The sequence below is a fragment of the Lagopus leucura genome, unplaced genomic scaffold (assembly GCF_019238085.1).
Source record: "Lagopus leucura isolate 7727_CA_CO unplaced genomic scaffold, USGS_WTPT01 Super-Scaffold_100157, whole genome shotgun sequence".
Taxonomy (NCBI): Eukaryota; Metazoa; Chordata; class Aves; order Galliformes; family Phasianidae; genus Lagopus; species Lagopus leucura.
Window position 1 is genome coordinate 3,991,056 of NW_024962334.1, and position 12,313 is coordinate 4,003,368.

The 12,313-nt window shown below is 43.5% G+C and overlaps 1 protein-coding gene across 2 annotated transcripts; it reads right to left on the bottom strand.

The window, feature by feature from the left end:
- Window positions 1-8,438: 8,438 nt before the first annotated feature.
- On the bottom strand, window positions 8,439-12,313 carry LSM5 (LSM5 homolog, U6 small nuclear RNA and mRNA degradation associated). 2 transcript variants are annotated; one of them, XM_042888728.1, is made up of 5 exons: window positions 12,238-12,313; window positions 11,810-11,905; window positions 11,031-11,058; window positions 10,339-10,411; window positions 8,439-8,711 (listed from the first exon to the last, which is right to left on the bottom strand). In XM_042888728.1, the coding sequence occupies exons 2-5, from the start codon at window positions 11,862-11,864 to the stop codon at window positions 8,679-8,681; spliced, it is 189 nt and encodes a 62-aa protein (XP_042744662.1). In that variant the 5' UTR covers window positions 11,865-11,905; window positions 12,238-12,313; the 3' UTR covers window positions 8,439-8,678. The 2 variants fall into 2 exon arrangements, with proteins under 2 accessions (XP_042744662.1, XP_042744661.1); XM_042888727.1 differs by lacking the exon at window positions 12,238-12,313 and adding an exon at window positions 12,179-12,236.

Sequence of the window (12,313 nt, forward strand, 5' to 3'; positions counted from 1 at the left end):
CTCATCTTTCTCCTAAGGGAGCAGGAGTAAATTCAGCACTCTTTACTACTTCTTAATGTCGTTCTTTGTCCTTGAGTCTACCTCCGAGGGTTACCTTGCCATAAACAGAGGGAAAGGCAACGGTACTGTAGGGTGTGAACACAGAGCTGAGGTTATTTGTGTCCTTGCGTACATAACTTTTACTTCCTTGAACAGAAAAACTTAGACATGGGATATATCCCTGCCTGCCTTTGCGACTTCTTCAGGACTCCTTAAGCAATGCAGCATCCAGGCTTGTGCTTGTATTACTCCTGACTGAATAAAACACTGCCTCTAGCAGACAAGATGGACTAGATGATCTCTAGGGGCACCTTCCAACCTCAACTCCTTTGTGATATTGGAATATGAACTGCCATAGCATCACTAACCAAACTGTATTTGCAGCTTACAACAACAGACTGTACTACAATTACAGTCGCCAAATGCTATAACAACATCACAGCATCACTACCACAGCTCTTGCACAAACTGGACTTTCTTCAGCTGCTGGAGACTTCCGAATCTGACTTTAATTCCCCATCTGTTAAAAAGGTATCATAAAGCTTCTCCAGGGCACTGCAAGTCCTAGAAGTATTTCATTACTGCAACAATTGGAAGTGTTAAGCGTATATACTGAGATGTTTAAGATGATAGTGGTAATATAGCCACACTTTCCAGAGCATCTGTACGTAACACTTTAGTGCTACCAATCAGCAACATGAAAGTAACAGCTAGTTTTATCTCCATCAGCATGGAAGTCCGATAATTGCAGCCTATTATTCCATTTCTTGTCTGGAGGGAAGACAGCTCTTCCTGAAGCTGTTCTGCTCTTCCGTGCTTGCTGCAGCAGCCTGGTTCTCTCATCTGTTGTGCTCCTGCAAGCAAGATCCCAAGGCAACTCAACACTGATGTAATAACCTCTGAGTGGGAATTTCTTGTGCTAGGGCCGTCCTTCTTTCCTGGACTTTAAGTAGAAGGAGCAGAAGTACTGATGTTGTAATGTTGTAAATCACTGTTGATTTATTAATTAATCCAGACACACTTTTTTAAAGAAATTAAACCTTTCCTGCCCAACTTGAAGCCAAATTGTACCTATCTGTTACAATTCCACCTTTAGCCATGTGCCCCTATGCATTTTTTCCTCAAAGTATCACAAGCAAGCTCTAAATACAAGGTTTCCGTAAAACTCCTTCAGACACCTACCACACTCCACACTGTACACAGACTCCAAAAAATCAACATCACGTTTGTTCCTGACAAGTATCTTTTGGTGAAGTATAAACTAAAGCTGCCTTACAGTCATGTTACCAATGCAATGGCCAGAGTGGATATTACAGTTAAGGACCCAGAGGCTGTTATTGTTCTGAAATGTAAAGGGAGTGAAATTAGAGTCCATCACGGTAACAGATCTGAGTTCAGTTTCCAGCTCTGTTGGCAATGATCTTCTGCTGGTTTATTTCAGCCTAAAGGAAAACTGTGTGTTCAGGATCACTGATTTCCCCATCGTTTTTAAGGCCTTAGATCCAAATAGAAAACTGCCCAAAGATGCAAAGCTAATGCAAGTTAATGAAAAGATTTGTAGGAACAAATGGCTAAAAACTCCACCCCCACTGGGGGAAAGAGTGCAGCTTTAACTTCTTACCACTAAATGCAGATCACAAACCTGCAGGAAACGAGGTTTCATGTGTTCATGGAAACAATAAGGATACCTGCCTCTTCAAATGAGTTGCCAGGATTGTGCCCTGTTTGCACACAAACATTTGTCAGCAGAGGAGGAGAGCTGAGCTGCATGCTCTGCCCTTTCTCTTGGCCAGGCAACCAACCTTCTGCCAGCAGGTAGGACATTGTATCCCTCGTGGAGGCACACAACAGGAGAGGCAGATACCTGACACCAAGTCTGCTTGTGATACAAAGTCAGAAAGAGGAGCATTGCTCAGCAACCAGAGAACAAGCAGGGGGGAGGAAGAGGAGTACAAGGGGGGAAGAAGAAAGAGCACTCCTGTTCTCCCTCACCAGCAGCCCACCTACTTTAATTAGAGCTATCTGAAGGAGTACTAAAATAATACAGTGTCAGTTTGACATGACAGGCTTTCAAGCAGCAAAGCCAGATCTGTGATCTAATCTGAATCCAGTGTGGATTCAGGCATTGCATTCTTGCTTTATCTGCTGCTTTTCTCTCTCCTAAAGCATATAAACCCCATCTTTCTCTTGCAGGCTGGTGGGTTTTGCCTGTCCTGCATTACATTACCAACTACCCTGGTTTCAGCTTTGACAGAGTTGATTCCTTTCTTCATAGTGTCTTGTAGGATGCTACGTTTTGGCTTTGGGAGAAAAACAATGTTGATAACACACCCATGTTTTAGTTGCTGCTGAGCAATGTTGCATGGAGCCAAGGACACTTCAGCTTCTCAGCTTCTCATACTGTCCTGCCAGTGAGGGGGGTGAGGGGCACAAGGAGCTGGGGGGTGGGACATCACCAGGACAGCTGACCTGAACTGGCCAAAGGGATTTTCCATACCATATGACATCACGTGAGGGGAACCGAGCGGCGGCTGTTGCTCAGGGACTGGCTGGACGTTGGTCAGAGGGTGGTGAGCAATTGCCTTGTGCATCACTTGTCTTATTATATTATTGCTTTTGCAATAATATTCCTTTTCTGTCTTGGTGAATAGTTTTTATCTCAACCCATGAGTTTTGTTTTCCTTGCCTTTTTCTCATCCCACTGGGAGAGGGGGCAAAAGAACAAATGTGTGATGCTGAGCTGCTGCTGGCAGCACAACGCAACCTCGAGACTCAGCAGCATCCTGCAGCCGTGCTACTGCACAGAAACAAATCCCCTCAGCCCCACCAGCCCCTGCACTGATCATCTTTGTAGCACTGCTGCGTGATCTCAAATGAGATCCAGTGACCTCAAATGATGAGAATGAGCTGCCATTTCCTCCTACATGAATAGCTGTGAGCTATTATCTATATGCATATTACACTCATGAGCCCAGACTCACAAACCCTAAGAACACAGCTGTGTGGATTTAATAATAAATATTTGCTAATAAACAATCTATACTGAAGCTCTTAGGTTTATTACTTAGTTATATGATTCTTGAGTAGCAGGAAACAACTCTGCACATGTAATTTTAGATGCAGAACACAAACCATATATAATAGTAGCATGTGTGCATCTCAGTTATTTTAAACACTGTGTGTATTTTAATATGCTCCATGTGTTTTAATGAAGTAGTGTGTAATACACATTAAAACTCTCAGAAGATTTTGGAGGAGAGGAGAAAATAACCAAAGAGGTGCAAACACACTATAGGTGCTAAGACAGTCTTGTCTCCAAACATTTTCCTACTGCCCTGTTACAGACATCTGTATTTTAGAACAAAGCTTTTACAGCCTTTCCTTCCTGAATTTCTGATTCTTTGTGAAATATCTGCAAAAACCCATGAAATGTCACCTAACACTACAACATTAGAAGAAAATTCCAAGTCGTAACATTCTCACCAGACAGCACTGGTAGTGGAATTCTTCCCTTAGAAAAGTCATGTTTCAATGGTGGATCTCACCTGCAAGTTCAGAATTTCAGCACTAATCATTTCTCCAAATATTCACAGTACCCAACATCATTACATCCTTTGAAATTTTGCACAGAGAGGCTAGTGCAACCAAAATATGCAACTTGTTCCTATTTGCATTGTTCTTCATGCATCCCAGCTTGGCTACAGCCATTCCTTGATTTGGTATTTTGAACACCATTCTACACAAGACCTATAGTTTCCTCACAGGGGAGCAGAGGGCAGTGCTGACCTTTGTTCTCTGGTAGCAGCAACAGGGACCGAGGGAACTGTGTTGGGAACTGCTGAGTTCAAACCCTTGTATCCTGTAGCCAGAAACACCACACTCCATTGATAACAGCATCCACAAGCTCTGCTCTGAGTAAGATTGAGACATTATCTATGGAATAGTTACATTTTTGTTTTATTATAATTGATTATTAAAGATCCAGGTAAGCCCTGCTCATGGTGCCATGGGGATGGCCTCTTTCAGTATTGTGAAATGCCCTCAGTACTGTGAGCCCTTCTCTTCCTGGGACACTGAATCCTGGATGAAGTGGTCTTTGCTCCAGCCAGGAGTGGCAGGGCTATACCTGCAGCCCTGGCGTAAGGTCCCACTCCTGCCACCTACTCCAGCTCCCCCTGGGGCTCCTCTATCTCCCTGGAGATGGGCATGGTGGGATGTGCATTGAGATCCCCAGGAGTTGTGTGGGGAGTGCTGAGGAGTTCCTCCTCAGTGGGACTTGCAGGGCTGCCCGATGGAGCAGGGCATGAGGTGGCAGTGGGCTGCAAGGAGATTGCCTGGTGGCTCTCTGCTTTGCACTCTGATGGCAGCGTGATAACACAAGGCAAAGAGCCATCTGCCTGCACTGAGGAGTGGAGGGCACTCATAAGCCTCCTGCAGAGCCAGCAGGTGAGTTGTTTCCTCCTGGTCCACAGGAGGATGCAGCAGGGGCACAACGTGTGCTTGCAGGCAACCATGCAGGTGTCAGAGCCTCCAGTTACAGCAGATGAAAAATGATTCCTCCTTGCTCATGCCCTTCCCACTGCAGTGGGCTGGGAGATGAACAGCTGCTTCCTTGCTGTGCCACTACAGCAGGGGCTTCACACTCCGAGGAGGCCACTGTCAGTGGCTGCCCTGCAGCAAGTAGCAGTATCCCAGACCCTCAGCCAGAAACCCTCCTGACCCTACAGCTGGCCCATCTCATGCTCCCCTCTGGCACAGGGACAAGCATCAGTTGCAGCCCTAGCAGTTTCCTGAACCCCAGCACCCACCGCACAGTTACTGCAGGGCCATGCCCCCACACTGCTCACTTCTGCTGTCTCAAGCGCACTTCTTAGGGCCCTGCTGCCTGAGCCAGGCAGGACCAGGGAAATGCAGGCAATGCTGTAGGGATGGGCGCTGACACATCTCCCAGAGCCCCACAGCACAACCCAAGGAAGACCTGCTAGTTTTTCCAAGCCTCACAAATGTGCTCAGCCTGAGACAAGACAAGCCTGGCTGGGCGAGGCTCTACTGTGCCCCAGTATATGCAGTAGAGGGCCACCAGGTCACAGTCCATCGCCTGGTGCCATCACACATTACTTTGTGAATTCAAAACCCTTGCTTGGTGTTCAGCCCAAGGAAAGCTAGAGAGGGACTCTTCACCAAGAGTACAGCAGTAGGATAGTTTAAATTAGATAGTAGATTTAGATTGGATATTTGGAATAAATTCTTTCATACGGGGGTCATGAGGCACTGCAGTTGTGGATGTCCCAAGGTCTGGCTGGATAGGGCACTGAGCAGCCCATGGTCTAGAGAAAGGTGTCCCTACCCATGGCAGGGTGCTTGAAACTAGACCATCTCTAACATCCTTTCCAACCCAAACCACTCTATGAACTCTAATTACTAGCTAAGTGTGTGGATAATTAGTTATACATAGCTAACAAAGAATGTGTATCCAGTATGAATAGAACACAGAAGCTCAGTCTCTTTCCTACAGTAATATGGCCATAATTACTAGCCATAACTGCAATTTCTCTACAGCAATATAGCCACAATGTATTCATTCACTCTTCCCTCTAAATGACCATAATAAGTAGCAGTAGCATGAAGCTTAATTTAGCAATTGCTGGGCAAAACAAACAAACAAAAAAAAAACAAACTTACAGAATAGTGTAAGGCAGACCAAAGAACAATTCACCCTGCCTTAAAACCCACTAACATTTCTATTTCAAGATGGCCCCATTACTTGATTTTTTACATAAGCTTGATGGGGGATGGGATGGGAAAATCTGCAATGCAAGAGAGGCTTAATTAAAACAAGAGACCTATCCACTTTGTCACCTGGGACTATTACCATAGTGAAATACTTTTTATAGGCATCAGCAACCTAACAAACACATGCCAATTATTTGAATTAAAGTGGAAATCCTTTTGCCTGAGTGCTTGTGACACCACCCATCCTTTGGGAGCTTCCTGCATGTCAAAGAAGTAAATAGAGAAATGAAGAAAAAAAATAAATCATGAAATCAGCAGGAAAAAGCTTCCTTGCACTTTCAAAGCAACAGCTGATGGGACTACTAAACACAATGCAGATCAGACCACTCCAGAATGCTTTCAAATTTTCAGCTCATAGTTACAAATCTTTCCATCTTACAACGCGAGCAGCATTAAATGTGAACAGCATTTAGAAGAAATGAAACTGTCTTCAGAGTGATGTCTGCAAGTCATGAAGGAAAATGCCCTCCTGAGACAACGCTTAGCACATCCTCTGAGGGAAGCATACAACCAACAGAACAAGGAAGCAAAGGAACACAATTTCTATTTTAATTCCGGAAGAAACAAAATCCTGACAGCATAAAATATCTGTGCTGCTTGAATAAAACTCCTGAAAGAAACAAGTTTCCCTTTCCCTTTGAAAGGTTGCTTTTAAGCCAGTATCTGTTTTTTCCCTCCCAACACAAATAAACCCTACTCTTCAGCAATGCTTTCAAAACACTGCATGGCATACACTAAAATATGTATAGAACTACTATGCTGGCTAGAAAGCTTCGACGTGCTCCAGTGAAAAGACTCATTTCTAGGAAATAAGGATCCAAACAAAGATGTTTTAATCAAATACATGTGTTTTTTGTTTTAAGTATTTTAGTTGACATACTTTTTAAAAAGCTGGAAATGAAAAACCATTCAGGAAGTCAGTCATAGAATTCTCAGGTTGGATAAGACAGTAAAGATCATCAAGTCCTACCACAACCTAACCATACTACCCTAACTCCCCACAACTAAATCATGTTCCTGAGTACCACATCCAGTTTTTAAACACATCCAGGGATGGTGACTCAACCACCCCCCTAGGGAGCCTATTCCAGTGATTAACAGCCCTTTCGGTAAAGAAGTTTCTCCTGATATCCAACATAAACTTACCCTGGTGCAACTTGAGAACAGTGAGAAGAGACCAGCCCTACCCTTGCTGCAAGCACCTTTCAGGTATTTGAAGAGCAATAAGGCCTCCCCTCAGCCTCCTTTTCCCAGACTGAACAGCCCCAGTTCCTTCAGTCTCTCCTCACAGGCCATATTCTCCAAGCCCTTCCCCAGCCTTGTTGCCCTTCTTTGCTCCTGCTCCAGCACCTCCATGTCCTTTCTGTGCTGAGGTGCCCAAAACTGAACACAGCACTTGAGGTGAGGCCTCACCAATGCCGAGTGCAGGGCAGGATGACTGCCCTGGTCCTGTTCACCATTCCTGATACAAGCCAGGATAAATGTAATGCTTAGATTCAACGATGACAACTGCAGATGATATATCCAGAAGAATTAGGTCTTAATGAGCATGTTCCCTGGAGAAGAGAGCACCTCTTTCCCCTGAAAAAGCTAAAGTAAGAAATACTCAACATATGTCAATCTGAAACCCAGCTAATAGAACACAGCTCTTTGTCAGATACAGCAAAGCAAAAGGACCCAAGGCTACTTCCTCACAGAATTCTGCTCCCAAACTCCTTCCTTCAACTCTTGTTTCCACTTCTGGTAATGGGAAGGTAAGTCATTTCCTCCTGCCTGAGTCCATACTCTACCCTATGTATCTGTAGCAACAGCAGGCACCCGCAGTTCTTCACCAAAGAGCTTCAAACACAGGAATCAGGTAAGTAGTATATGATGGAAGTACAAGCTGCACTGGACATGATTCAGAATCAGATGTTTGCTCACCTGAATGATCAACACATACACCAATGTCTTACTTCATAGAAATTCTCCTGAAGCAGTAATTACCCCCAGCATCTGCCAACTCCTTAAATCACAGGAAAACAAAATGAGAGATGATCTTTTGACTAAACTGACAACCCTAAACTCTAAGCTGCCATGTGCAGCTCCTAGCTTAAAAGTATAAACAGCACCACTTAGTGGTGAAGATGAAATCATCACTGATACGAATTTAAAAGTTTTACCAGCCTTTTACTGCTAAATATGGACTGAGGTCTGGCCTGTCTGCTCTTATGTGCCAAATATAGTTAGCATCTTTACTGTAAGAAAGTGTATGTACCAAGCAAAAGATGGCCAAGAGAGCTGAAACTCACACAGCAGAGCCAAAGGCTGCTGAGCATCAAATGGATGCATTCACTTGGCAAGTGCTACCAGAATCCTACAGCACTTTTCCACATGGCTTCTGGTGCCACAGCATGAAGCAGAGTTTAAACAAAGGATCCACCTTTGTGTTGACTGTATTCCAATTAAGAAATATGCTCATATTTTATATAGGACTGGGCCATAAATGAATGCAATAAACAGAAAACCAGAAAGCTGAACGTAACTGAAACACGGTTTTAAACTGATTGATGGAATAGAAAAACAGCTCTTATAATCTGATGCTCTTACATGACAAAATACAACACTTAACAAAACAAAAGCCTTTATTCTGAGCAAATCAGTATGTCTTTACAAGAAAGTCATGATTTCAACTTACAAAGTCAGCATTAGCAATGCACCTTTCCTGAACAGGAAATCTTTGTTTTTTATCAAATGTCAAAATTGATAGTATGTAAACAAACAAACAACCAAAAAAACCCACCCACACCCCAAGGCTCTGCTTAGATGATGTATAACATGTCTTCAGAGACGACATCTGTATCAATTTATACTTCAGGTCCTTCTCCCCCAGGAACCAGCTGCAAAAGAAGATAATTTTGTCTTAGCACCATGGATTTTGAGTTATTCAAATTCATACATGACAGTTCTTCCTTTAAAACATTTTAGCAGGTAAGAACTTCACAGTAGACCACAAAAATAGTTTTTCGATTCATTATTGTCTCAAAAAAGGAAGTCAGTCACTAAAAGAGGAGCGCATGTCAAAGAGAAACTCTAAAATACAAAGAACGCTTAACAGTGTGCAGGAAGGATTCCTAAATAACACATAGTATATTTTTTGTCCTTGTTATTCATTCCAAGATGATGATTCCATCTCGGAACTCTACAGTTTGTTTTCAAAAGGACAAAGAATCATGTCTCCTTTCAAGAGCATTTCTTCAATTGCCGATTCTTCTCCAGACCACTGCTATGCTGAAAAGTTCTTTTGCTCTTTCTGACTTTTAGTGATAAGCAAAGCTTCTACAGGTATATATGTAAGACTGAACCTTTCTACAGACAGTAGGAAACAAGCCAGCACAGTATTTTCCTGTGAATAAAGAGCTGAGGAGTAAATATAAAAGGAAATATTAAAGAAAAAAGGTAAATAAAGGTAAAGGGAAAAAAAGATAAAAAATCATTTTACTTGTATTTTCTTAACAATGAGCAGCACACCTCCAAAATACAAAGACCTGGAGTGCTCTTGAGACAGAGTCAGTAATTTTATGGCATCGTTTTCTTGATGTAGTAAGATGTACCCTTAAAAGAGGCACAAGATCCCCAGTACAGAAGCACAGTTGGGTTTTGCTGAATATGTGTACTTTAAGGATCACTAGCACCTTCTTCAAGGGAAGAATGCCTCCGGACCAATTGGATGATAATTATTTTACCCATAAAAGCAAGAAAAGGTTTTGAAATTAAGTCAAAATAGCGTTTACTCAGAACGGTGAGATAGCAATGTGGAGATTATTCCCCATTCACACAGAGCAGACAGACTCAAGTCAGCCCTCCTCCTCTCTTGCCACCAAAGCACAAATGCCCTTATGCAGGAAGTCCAGATTTTGCAGCCATCTGTGCAGGTAAGCAAATGAAGCACTCCGAGTCTGCTGTTGTAGTAAAGTATCTAAGAAGCTGCAGAATTCACTTAGTGATGCATAACTGCAATATTATTGTTTTAGTACTGATCTACACACATCAGTAATAAACAAGAAGTGCTTCTGATTTGTTATAGTCCAACAAAGCTCCATCTTATTATTTTTGTCAGTGCTAGACATCACATGATAATGATTAATAATAGCCAAGTAACTTAACAAGCTTGTAAGCATCCAAGCTGCTGCAAACACATCTGGACATAATGGATGTATCCCACTCCAGAGACTTACAGACACTCATGAGTTAAAAACCAGACTCTTCCAAAGATTCCCTCACACACCTTATTAAAAACCAAAAATGCATTTACCAAAATAAAATTGTCGTCATGCTCACACTCCTCTTGTCATGCATTTTAAACTGTAAAATACATGAAATATAGCAATAAGATCACATTTCCAGCATCACTCATAAAGACATATGCCTTGGAAACTAGGTAAGTAGCTCAAGTAGTTGAATTCAATCACAGATTTACAGGTAAAGAAAAGAAACACAAGCAGACTTTTTGCAGTGATGACTTACCATTGTTATGTTATTTCCATTTAGCAAAATCTGGTCTAGTTTTGTGATTCTTCTGCCTTCAGGTGTGATCTCACTGAAGCAATATTAGAAAAAAATATGAGCATATAATCATCAGCAATGGTTACAGTTTTGATTGCAGCACTGATGCAAATCCACATATTAAGATGACATTTACTGGGAATAACACTGCAGCATCATCTTGACACACTGACCCCCTAGGCAGGGAAAGTCACTTGGCAACTAAATAAATTTGTTGTACTTTTCTGTTCAGCACATAAAAACACAGATTTGCCCTCTAAAACTTGGCAATTTCTTCAATAACACTGATCCTCAAAATAGGTTTCAAAGAGCAACGCTGCATAAGGTAAAAAGTATTTAATCATTTAGTCTGACAACTTATTAATTAACTAGCTATTGTGGAAATGTAAAAAAACCACAACTGGAAAGTTCAACAGAGAACCCATGCAAAATTAAGGTTACAAACTAGGAATTTGGTTCTGAGCATTCACTGAAATAAATCATGCAAAACTACTCTATGACATGGCTGTCCTGAACACATCATCCTGTATAGTTTAGGTCCAGGATAAAAACTGCTCAGTTTGTAAGTATTTGTGTTTGAACAGACCTTATACCACATTCTTTCTGAGGAAAGCCAAGTTTAAATAGCAACGAGAGGCAAAAGCAATACTTACAATTCTGTAACATCTTCTAACACCATATCTGAAAGTTCAGTTTCAAGGAAAATAAGGTCCAGATTTCTTTTCATAGAATGACTCAAGTTGGAAGGGACCTTAAAGCCCACCCAGTCCTCAATAAAGACCAACCCCCTGCCATGGGTAGGCTGCCACCTACTACATCATCCTGCCACAGGGCCCATCCAGCCTGGCCTCGTACACAGGAACAGAAGCATCCACAGCTTCTCTGGGGAGCCTGTTGTCATTGCCTAAGCACCCTCTCAGTGAAAAAAAAATCGTCCTAACATCTACTCTAACTCTCCTCTCTTCAATTTAAAACCATCTCCCTTTTTCCCCATCACCACCAGACCATGTAAAAAGTCTCTCCTGCTTATAAGCTCTCTTCAAGTACTGGAAGGCCACAGTGAGGTCTCCCTGGAGCCTTCTCCAAGCTAAACAATCCCAGTTCCCTCACCCTTCCCTCATAGGAGAGGTGCTGCAGCCCTCTGATCACCTTCATGGCCCTCCTCTGCAGCTGCTCCAACAGCTCTGCATCCTCCCTGTGCTGGGGACCCCATGCCTGGACGCAGTGCTGCAGATGGGGCCTCACAAGGGCAGAGTTGAGCAATTCATTTCTATTTTACACTAAACTATGATTTTCGCCGCCAAAAAACACAAACAAACAAACCCAGAAGCAAACCAAAACCTGATACCAAACAGCTTAATATAGTGAACAATAAACGAGCTGAGTCCCCCCATGAAGCTGATGCCCACAGATAACATCCACCAAAGGATACTGACAAAGTCATCAAATCCCAGCAGCGTCCCGACAATCTCCTTATCGCTTTTCATCACGATATGGATGCGAGAACCTATACATTTGTCCACAAGCTCTGTAGGCGTAAAAACCACAACAATAAAGTGCGTCAGTGTATTTACACGAACCCAATCGACCCAGAGGTGCCTTCCGAGGCGGCCGAGCCACGGTACGACGCTCCAGCTCCCACCATCTCCGACCGACCGGGAGCAACGGCTCCCTCACGGCAACGCTACGCCCGCCGCACGTATCTCCCCAGTTACCCCGTCATGGCCTCCCCCACCGCGGTCACGGCCCTCCTCCCTCCCCGCCCGACCCCACGCGGGAGCCCGCCTGCAGCGCAGCGCACCGAGCGGCAGCAGCTGCGACGGGTTGGTGCTCGCGTTGGCCGCCATATTGCCGCCAGACCTGGGCAATCGCTGCCGCTTCCCGCCGAAGTAGAGACTGTGGAGGGCGGGACGCAGCCCTGAGTAGCAGCCGGCAG

Bases quoted from the DNA above. Each gene is read 5' to 3' on its own strand.
- LSM5 (XM_042888727.1), bottom strand. From the start codon at position 12,224: ATGGCGGCCAACGCGAGCACCAACCCGTCGCAGCTGCTGCCGCTCG. The intron at 11,059-11,809 runs GTATCCTTTGGT...CTGAACTTTCAG, and splicing joins GGGATTTGATGACTTTGTCA to ATATGGTGTTAGAAGATGTT. The intron at 8,712-10,338 runs GTAAGTCATCAC...CTTCTTTTGCAG, and splicing joins ATGGAAATAACATAACAATG to CTGGTTCCTGGGGGAGAAGG.